Below are 9,931 nucleotides of genomic sequence, written 5' to 3'. Positions count from 1 at the left end.
GGAAATTTGAATGTGTTCGTGTGGTTTATATGGGATTCCACATTAACATTATTTAATTAATTTTGAGTTAATGTTGGTTTTTTTTAATAAAAAAATGAGTGTTTTTTTTTTTGCCCTTACGAGCCATCAGCAATAGGCCCATCAAAGGTGGTATCTAGACATTCCAAGTAATTAAAGCTCATATTTTACCAATAAGTTTTTGGTTTAATCGTTTTTTTCACGAAAAAATTTTGGATTCGAATCTTGCAGTAGTAATTTATTAAGATTATTTCGAATGTACGATCTCCAATTATCTATTTTAGACTGTCAGAAAAAAAGTTAATGTCTCGCATAAACTTCCTAGATCAAGAAATCTGAGTGTGTATGTGTGGTTTATATGATATTTCACGTTAACTCAAACCAAATGATTTTAAATTAATGACTGTCCTGTTTCTTAACAAAAAAAAAAACTTTAACCACGTACTTATTAAATGTCACATCTTAAAAATGATTACATAAATTAATTGAATTATGCTTTAATTTGTCATATATATAATTGAATTTATTATTCAAATAACTTATCAATTTGTATAATTTTGAAAAAAAAAATTATGGTAATATAAATGTCATTCTCAGCTCTGGATATTTGGAATAATTCATCAAATTCCCAACTACTACTAAATGTTGGTTTAAACAACAAAAATTAGTATTTGATTTCTGTTGCTTTATTTTTCAATAGATAATTAAGATCTGGATGTTCTGGTGAATAAATCGTCGCGGACTAATGATAGGTAGTGAACTATGTTATTATGAAAACTGACTGAAATGGATTAGCAGGAAAAGCAAAGAAGAAAATCTCTAACATTGAAAAAATTAGGCTGTCATTGACTTGGTGGAACTTGGAAATTCTTACAGCTATTGATCATTTCTTGAGATAGCTCGAGAATGTGCTTTCTTTTTCTGTTATCTAGATTCGAATCCTTTAAAAGACAGTGAGAAAATATTTTTTTTATAAATCTACTGAGTTCGATATAGATAAATTTAATTATATCGATACCTATAAAAATCAAGAACCTCTAGTCACTTAATGAAAAAACTTTTTAAAGAAAAGAAAAGAACAAGATTTGTAATTAAATGAATCACATTTAGCTTTTACAAATCAAACAAATTTAACAGATATTCAACAAAAAGGGACAAAAAAAAATTCTTCTAAGCATAATTGCACAAGCCAAAAACACACAACTCTCCATTGCTGCACCTTTTGTTGCATCCACCACAATGTCTCCTATTGAATGATGGATTAACACATTTTCCTTTGCAACATATCTCGTTGTACTTGCACTTCTTCCCACACTTTCCACAATTTAGTCTGTCCATCAATATGTTAACACATTTTTTCTTGCAGCATTGAGGTCCAAGACTTCCCTTAGCATGACAAATACTGGGGAACTTGTTGCAAGTAATCCTTCGTGTTCGTTTCTTTTGCAAGAGTAAGCGACCTTCTGCTTCATCTGGAACGTACTCGGATACATGCATTGTTGCATCATTATCATCCTCTACAGCTGCTGAGTGATTGTCAGAATCAAAATTTGGTGCTGCTGAAATGCTTAGGACTAGAACCATGGCAAGAACCGATACAAAAAATAGCTTTGGGAACTTCATGGAGATTGTTTATAAGAAGATAGAAATGATAGATGATGAAGAGAAATGAAATAGGGATTTGGGATGGAGAGTAGGGTGACAAGAAGAAGGGTATTTATAGGGAATTTAACTATGAAATGTAGGATTTCAATTTTGAACTGTTGCTCTTAGTGGAAGGGTCAGCCTTCAAATAAAAAAATAGGTTGAAGAAAGCACATACCAATGTTTATTAAAGGTTCACACTTCCTCGATTCAAATATAAAACAAATACGCATCCGAAATTTAATTCAGTTCATTTATATAATAATAAGTGACGTGCAGCAAATCTGAAGTTCGGGCTTCTTTGTGAAAAAATAGATAAAACAAATGTGAATCATGCATATCAAAAGGCTGACTCTTCATGTGAAATGTGTCAACAAAGTGATGATAAATGATTTTTTAATCATTTTGTTAGTCAAATTTGAAAACCTTGCAAGCGTAAAGGGGATTTTGCATGCTGAACTAATGAAAGTCTTCGTCATTTCTGTAATGCAAAGTCAATTTTTTTTCCAGAATTAGGCACGGTTTGAAAATAAATTAAAACCATGTGAATGTTAGGCTTCTGACTATAATAATCTAATACTAAAATACAGGTGAAGTCATATTTTGGGTCAAACACTGTATGTATTTGGCTAGTTTGCGACAGTGGAAATGTGTTTGTCAAACATTTCCTAGCTTCTCCAAGTAATATGACAACCCATTTATAAAGGTGAGGTCCACACGGAGTTTGTTCTAGGTCATCTGCATCTTAATACTAAACCTGATAATTTATGCTAGAAGCGTTTATGTGTTAGGTTGGGTCAGATCAAGTTTAAGTCGATTTGTGCTTGATATTAATAGTTTAAATATTTATTTAGATTTGATCCGTTCAAAAATTTCATACTTCAAAATTTTTTCAAATTCAGCTTAAATTAAAATAATAAATCCAAAGTCCACCCATTAAACTTAATTTTTATAATATAAAATTTTTAAAATGCAATTAAATTAAGCTTAATGAGATTATTAAGCTTAATTTAATTCACATATATATAAATTAAAATTTAAAATTAAATTTAATAAAATATGTAATTTTATTTTTAATTTTTATTTATGTGAGTTAATTTATATATAATTCACATATATATATATAAATAAATATTTTTTATATATTTGAATTCGGGTCGGATCTAGTTAGACTGAGACTTTAAATCTTTTATACAAATCCCAGCCCAAAATTTAAACATGTTTAAAAATTATGCCCAAACCAATTTAATGGATTTTAATTTTTTTGTTCAAACCCTCTCAAAACTTGGGTGGATCTTCAAATTTGAGCAGATATCCTGACCATTGAACAAATCTAACTCGTGTATTTATATTGTATAAAATATTGATAATTCATATATTTATATCATATTTTATATAAAAAAATGACGTGTCTTAATTCTTGTGAATATAAAAATATAAAATATATTTTTTTGATTTTGTTAAACTCATGTATAATTTTTAATAAAATTTTAAATCATATCATATTATATTTTTTTCGTACTATTTTCATATCATATTACTATGTTACATGTTATATTTTCAAAAATACCTAATACGATTGATATATAGTCATATTTTGCGTATTGTAAAGTGGGGGAGGAAATTTTGAGAGCCCAGATTGACATGCACTCCTTCATAAAAATGAGATCAAGATTCATCAAGTATGTTTCTCCGATTGCACCATGTTACTTGAATTTTTCATTTTCCTTAAAGTATTTTTTGTCTAACACATATGTATTGAACATTAGTATAAAAAATCAATCATCCAAATATATGAAAAATTGTTAAAACAAGGATACATGCGTTGGACACGTACTCAAATCCGACACTTTCGAATTCAAATAACATAGCAATTTTGTTATAAACCATAATCATTAATTTGGTTAAATAAGGAAAAGAAAAAAAGTTAAAACCAATAAAGCAGAGGCATGGCTTAGGCTAACCTACAAAACTTGTGAATGGTAGTATAAATTTTGAAGAACAGTGATTCACACACTTCATATACCATCCTAATCTAATATAGGAAGTAAAAGAAAAGAGGGACAGCATGGTACAGACTCATAATTTTTAAATATAACATGATGATGCAAAAATTATATAAAAAAACAAAAAAAATATGATTTAAAATTTTAATAAAAATTATATAAAAGTTGAAAAAACTCAAAAATTATTTTTGTGTTTAATATGTTCATATGAATTTAATACAATAAATTTTCATATTTAACACGACACAAACACAAAAAATGAGGAGGCCTTGAGCAAGGAAAACAACAGTAGTCTTTCCAAAAACGCCTAGAAAAGTACATGCTTTTCTTGGCCTTAAGCTTTAGGAATACTACAAAAAATATAAAAAGATAAAAGCTAAGGGCTAACTGATTCTTTGTTTCTTATGTGTAATTTAAGCAAAGGGTAAGGAATTTCTTAGTTCAAGGGGCAAAGCATATGAAAAGTAAAATCATGAAACACGAGTTCTATATATAATTTACTCTAAACTACTGATTCCTCACTTTGCAACCTCAAGTTCTAGTTGTGCTTATTCCCCTCAGTCCAATAGCAGATCCGGGGAATAAACTTTTTGTCAGATCCAAACAGTAGCCAAGATAAACTAATCTTTCAAGTTTTCTAGACAGTTATATTTATACTTTCATTAAGATGCTACTATGGCCACCGGAGTTAGACCAGACAATTCAAAACAAACACAAAAATGATATAAAAAAAAAATCGAAAGTAATATGATTTAAAATTTTAACAAATTATATATGAATTTAACAAGTAAAAATTTTAATTTGTATTTTTTGACACAATTTAACATATAATTTTTATATTTTACATGATATGAATATATAAATAGCCAATGTTTTAAGCAACAAAAAAACATGAATTGTCAAGTTTTATTGAAGCAACCAAAAAGGATAAATGATGGAATATCGGATTTGTGCATATATAGCTAAAAAACAGAAAGGGTGAATCACCCATCTCAAAAAATGCATTCTTCTACTCTGCATATGATTTTCATATTGGCCTTGTTTACTCTTGCCTGTGCTGCTTTCAGTTCCAGCCGCTTCCATCCATGTAGTGACGATTTCTTAGGAATTGACACCTACTTGGAAATGATGAAGGAAAGAAACAACACCACCAAATGCAAGAAATTATCAACTTTACAAGCTCAATTTGCCTGGAACTACTACAAAACTAGTCACAACCAGACGCAAATCAATGTCCTCATTGGCACAAAGTTGATCACTGATATGGGGTGGCTGGCCTGGGGGGTGAACCCTGATCAGCCACAGATGGTTGGCACAAGCGCCATCATAGCCATTAAGGTGCCAAATCAAAACACTCCAGTTGTTAAAACATACAGCATTACTAAAGATACCAAGCGGCACTGTGCACTCAAGCCTTCAGAGATAAATGTGACGGTTCAAAATATGACAGCACAGCATAGAATTGAAATTGGATTTTTCACCATATTTGCCACTCTGATTCTTCATGAAAAGTACAACATTTCAAGCTTGAATCATGTGTGGCAAGTTGGGTATTTTGCAGAAGGGTTGGAGCCTAAGATGCATTCGACGAGTCTCCAGAATTTCGATAGCAAAGAGGTTTTGGATATGCAGACTGGGCATTGTCAGGACGTTGGACACAACAGGCATCATCTAAGAAAGGTAAGCAGATTTACAAATTGGCAAATGTGTATTATCATTGTATTTGATACTAACACATAGATCAAAACTTTCCCTGAAGGCTGTCATGTCCCTGAAGTTCTTTGTTTTTTAAGTCTTTTGCAAGCCATGACGGATCCAGTATTTCAGAAGCAGGGTCTATGGATTTTCAATCTTTGGGGTGTCCATAGACAACTTACTTCGAAACATGGATCCGCCTCAGCTTGCAAGCCTCATAATCAGGACTGAAAACATGACTGCGACTGCAATTTAAATTCCTGCTTCTGAATACTCTTTCATGCCTGTCATCTTGTAATTAATTGAATTGAGATTTGCACTTAGAACCAAAGTTTCACTGATTGATTCTTTTTCTTTTGCTCTTTAACAGATACATGGGGTTCTGAACATCATAGGGTGGGGAACATTATTGCCAATTGGAGTTATTATTGCAAGGTACTTCAGGCAATTTCCATTTAAACTGGAGCCTTGGTGGTTTACATTTCATTACTCTTGCCAAGCTCTTGGTTACTTTCTTGGAAGCATTGGCTGGGGACTTGGACTATTGCTTGGACATGAGTCAAAATACTACTCCTTCCATACACACAGGGTCCTGGGCATTAGCATTTTCGGATTCACTACCTTGCAAGTAACCCAAGTAAACTCTTGCTTTTTTTCATTTCACAAAACAAAGCAGTGGCGGATCCAGAGTTTTTTTCCGGGTGTTCACTTATAATAGATTTATCAATTTTATCAAAGAAAAAGCTGTCAAAAGGAAAATTTTTTGTTTTTCGATCTTTGGAATGTCCAAAAGAAAATTTTTTGAGGTATCCATGAACACTCTTTCAGAAAGCGTGGATCCACCAATGCCACAAATGCAAATATTTATTCATTGATCAGTTATTTCCCTGTAAAAATTCCTGCAGATGTTAGCCTTTCGATTAAAGCCAACAAGAGAAGACGAGTACAGGAAGCACTGGAATGTTTATCACCATTTTCTTGGCTATTCATTGCTGGTTATGATCCCAGTGAACATATATCAAGGGATTAAGATTCTAAAACCAGATAACAGAATCTGGAAATGGGCATACAATGGAATCCTTGTGCTCTTGGCTATGGCAGTTTTGGCTTTTGAGATTTACAGTTGGAATAAATTCTTACGTTCAAAATATGATGGCTCAAAGCCAGGCAATGGCCGCCCTTCGGAACAGAAAACTGGTCAGGCATCAAGAAGCAATGTCAGCCATCCAGAACAGAAACTTGATCAGGCATCAAGAAATTCATCACAACCAGATCAAGGCACCTCAAAAGAACCTGCAGTTTCAAAGAGTTAGAAGAACAATTATTATTTGAATTTCATATGATCACTACTATACATGTTATCAGTCATTTACAGTCATTTCTTTTTCTTTTTTGTTTGTTTTTCATTTCATTCTGTTCTTCACCTTTCATGTGAATCCCTTTAATTTTTGATACACTGAATGAAGATCCTATAATTGTTTCAAGTTGCAAGAACCCCCTTTTCCTTGCTGTTCGGTTGGCAAAATTTTAGTTGTAAAATTCTCAAATAATGCCAACAGTTTCATGGTCAATTATAGGCCTAATAATCTAAAATATGATATAGCAATACAACATGAATACTATAAGAAAAAAGAACACGAAAATGACTAAAGTAGTTCCAATATAATTTTTCCTGTTAGAAAAAAATACAACAACATGAGATACAGATCTAAAGTAAAAATAAAAGAGGAAAATGATACGGAGGAAAAGTTCAATTAAGTTGAAAAGAAAGTTAGAGCTTTATTCTTAAAACTTGCAATTTCCTTTTAGATATGGCCTCTTTATACCAAAAAAAAAAAAAGAAAAGGAAAAACACCACTTGATACTCATCATCGAAAATTTAGAGTCTCATCCGAAAAAATTAAAATTTTAATTTGATTTATATTAAATTTATATGATTGTAATTTAAAACTTATGACAAATTTCTTAATTTTAAAAATTTGCAAGTAATGATATTTAGGTATAATAAAGGTACAAATACCAATAGGATTTGAATATCTCTTAAATTAATTATAATGCATAGATAAAATAATGAAATCACAAAAAAATTCATAATTTTAATTTATGGATTAATTTAAATGTATTTAATATGTATATATATACATATAATAAGGGAGTAAGTGGTTTTTAAAAATGTTGAGGGGCCAAGGCCCCCTCCGGCTCTCCTATTATCCACCGCCCGTTTGCGAAGTTGAGTTTGAAGGAAATGATATGTTATGTTTGCAGATCTTTAGAGGTTTATTGAAACCTATAGTTACATTGGATCATTTGCAGCAATAGCCCCAACCGGTAACGGTGCTGTTTGAGTTTTGTCAAAAGCAAGGGAAGATAGAAATTCATGCAATAAGCAATGCTAATCACAACATGAAAATAAGATACTCACTATTATGAAAAAGGAAATAAGATACGTACTATTACCTAGAGAAGTTGCTTGGGTTGGGATTTGCTTTGAATCTCATAATCTCACATTGAAAGTTAGTGAGTTTTGAATTTGTCCAGTATCTCACATCGAGAGTTTAACAAAGGTATAAAAGATTTCACTCTTATAAATAAGATGTTTTTGTTTTAGTTTGGTAATCCCAGAGAGTTAGACACCAAGAGAATAGCTAAGTAAGTAGGCTATTAAATGGTGTAATTGGGTTTTGGGTTAAGTTTTGAATAAGAAGTTTTAGGAGATTTTTCTCATTTTAAAAGTCTCACAATTGTAAAGATTTATTTGTTAGTGGATTGTGTTCGGAGCAAGCCATTTTGAGTTAGGCTGAACCAAATATATTTGTATGTTCTTATTCTTGATTTGAGCTTGCCATTTTGTGTGTGAGTGTTGCTTGTGGGTGTTGATTTTTTCAACAAGTGGTATCAGAGCCAAGTTCGAGGTTTAAGGTTCGTGGGCCCAAGAAATCGTGAAGCAGTGTTTCAAGATGTTTGAAGAAGGTATGTCTGGTATGCCTATGCCTAAGTTTGAGATTCCGTTATTTGATGAAAAGAGTAATTTTATGTTATAGCAAAGTACGATTCAAGATCTGTTAGTACAACAAGGATTGGATCAGACATTAGAGAATAGTAAGTCTGAGGTAATGTCTGATGCTAATTGGAATAGGATTCAGAAGAAAGCCTTCTGTTGATGAGTTAAAAGATGAAGAGAAGGCTTTAATTTTGCTGTCATCTTTGCTCAAGTCTTATAGGCCTTTAGTTCAGAGAAGGCTTTAATTTTGCTGTCATCTTTGCTCAAGTCTTATAGGCCTTTAGTTCAGACTGTGTTGGTGGGTAGGTCTACTTTTGAAGTTGAATGATATGACTGTCCTATTGCATGAGAATGAAAGGTTTATGAGAGCTTAGAACTCATCACCTGGGGAGAGTATACTAGCTGTAAAGGGTTTTGATCGAAGGAGGACTCAAAAGAGGATTGACGGATCAAAAGAGAGATCCAAGTCAAGAGACAGAGATTACAGTGATATAGAATGTTATTATTATGATGAAAAAAGACATATCGAAGTGTGCTACAGGAAGCTGAGAAGGGATACGACTGTTTTCAAAAGGGCGAATGATGAGAAGAAATCAAATGAAGAAAAGAATGATACTACTACTGTCGTGTCTGATGATGATGATGTTAGTTTGACAACTTGTGTGGATGAGACTCAGACTTTGAAAAGTGATAAAGGTTGGGTTTTAAATTCAGTTGCTACAGTTCATGTTTGCAATGATAGGAATTGCTTTGTCGAGTTGGATGAGAATGAAAAGTATAGGGATATTGTGGTTGCTAACAAAGAAAAGGTGCAGATTTAAGGCATTGAAAGTATTCGCCTTAGATCTCACAATGGTGTTATTAGGACACTTCATCATGTAAGGTATGTATCAAGTTGTCACTACAATTTGATTGATTTGGGTGAGTTAACTTCTCGGGTACACATATTATGGTAATAATGATTGGTTGAAATTATATAAGAATGGTAGTGTGATTCTACAAGGGAATAAGATTAAAAATCACTTATACATGCTTGATGAAGGCTTAATTGCTAGGATCCCTATGATGAAAGAAAAGAAACAAGGTAAGCGTGTTAGCTTTGCAGATACTGTTGAAGTGTTTAGAGATTCAAGTCAATGGAGGATTTGTTGGGATTTGCCTTGAATCTCATAATCCCACATCGGAAGTTTAGCAAAGGTATAAAGGGTTTCACCCTTATAAATAAAATGTTTTGGTTTTAGTTTGGTAATTTCAGAGAGTTAGATACCAAGAGAATAGCTAAGTGAGTATGCTTTTAAATAGTATAATTGAGTTTTGGATTAAGTTTTGAGTAAAAAATTTTAAGAAACTTTTTTCAGCTTATTATTATGTGTGTGAATGTTGCTTGTGGGTGTTGATTTTTTCAACAGCTTGTACTGTTATTATTGTGATGCAAAGGTGAAGGATTAATGGTGACAAGCACCAGTTATAGACGGGACATAGAAAGGTAGTTGCTTCTTTGATTGCCGGCCAATCCGAAATTTAAGTAGGGCTTATGGCCTTAGGTTTGGATGCATATTGAAACTCT

The 9,931-nt window shown here is 32.1% G+C and overlaps 2 protein-coding genes across 3 annotated transcripts; one reads left to right on the top strand and one right to left on the bottom strand.

Moving 5' to 3' along the window:
* Window positions 1-981: 981 nt before the first annotated feature.
* LOC111288465 (protein GRIM REAPER-like) lies at window positions 982-1,701 on the bottom strand. The gene has a single exon (XM_022879370.2). The coding sequence runs from the start codon at window positions 1,639-1,641 to the stop codon at window positions 1,189-1,191; it is 453 nt and encodes a 150-aa protein (XP_022735105.2). The 5' UTR covers window positions 1,642-1,701; the 3' UTR covers window positions 982-1,188.
* Window positions 1,702-4,667: 2,966 nt separating this feature from the next.
* Window positions 4,668-6,842, top strand: LOC111288830 (cytochrome b561 and DOMON domain-containing protein At5g35735-like). 2 transcript variants are annotated; one of them, XM_022879795.2, is made up of 3 exons: window positions 4,668-5,348; window positions 5,734-5,991; window positions 6,269-6,842. In XM_022879795.2, exons 1-3 carry the CDS (start codon window positions 4,668-4,670, stop codon window positions 6,674-6,676), a joined length of 1,347 nt encoding a protein of 448 aa, XP_022735530.2. In that variant the 3' UTR covers window positions 6,677-6,842. The 2 variants fall into 2 exon arrangements, with proteins under 2 accessions (XP_022735530.2, XP_089616454.1); XM_089760328.1 differs by having other exon boundaries at window positions 4,731-5,348; window positions 5,734-6,000.
* The last annotated feature ends 3,089 nt before the right edge of the window (window positions 6,843-9,931 follow it).

This window comes from Durio zibethinus, chromosome 4 (assembly GCF_047325235.1).
Source record: "Durio zibethinus cultivar Kanyao isolate XHJ-2024 chromosome 4, ASM4732523v1, whole genome shotgun sequence".
NCBI classification, from domain to species: domain Eukaryota; kingdom Viridiplantae; phylum Streptophyta; class Magnoliopsida; order Malvales; family Malvaceae; genus Durio; species Durio zibethinus.
This window is presented reverse-complemented; position numbering and strand designations above follow the sequence as displayed.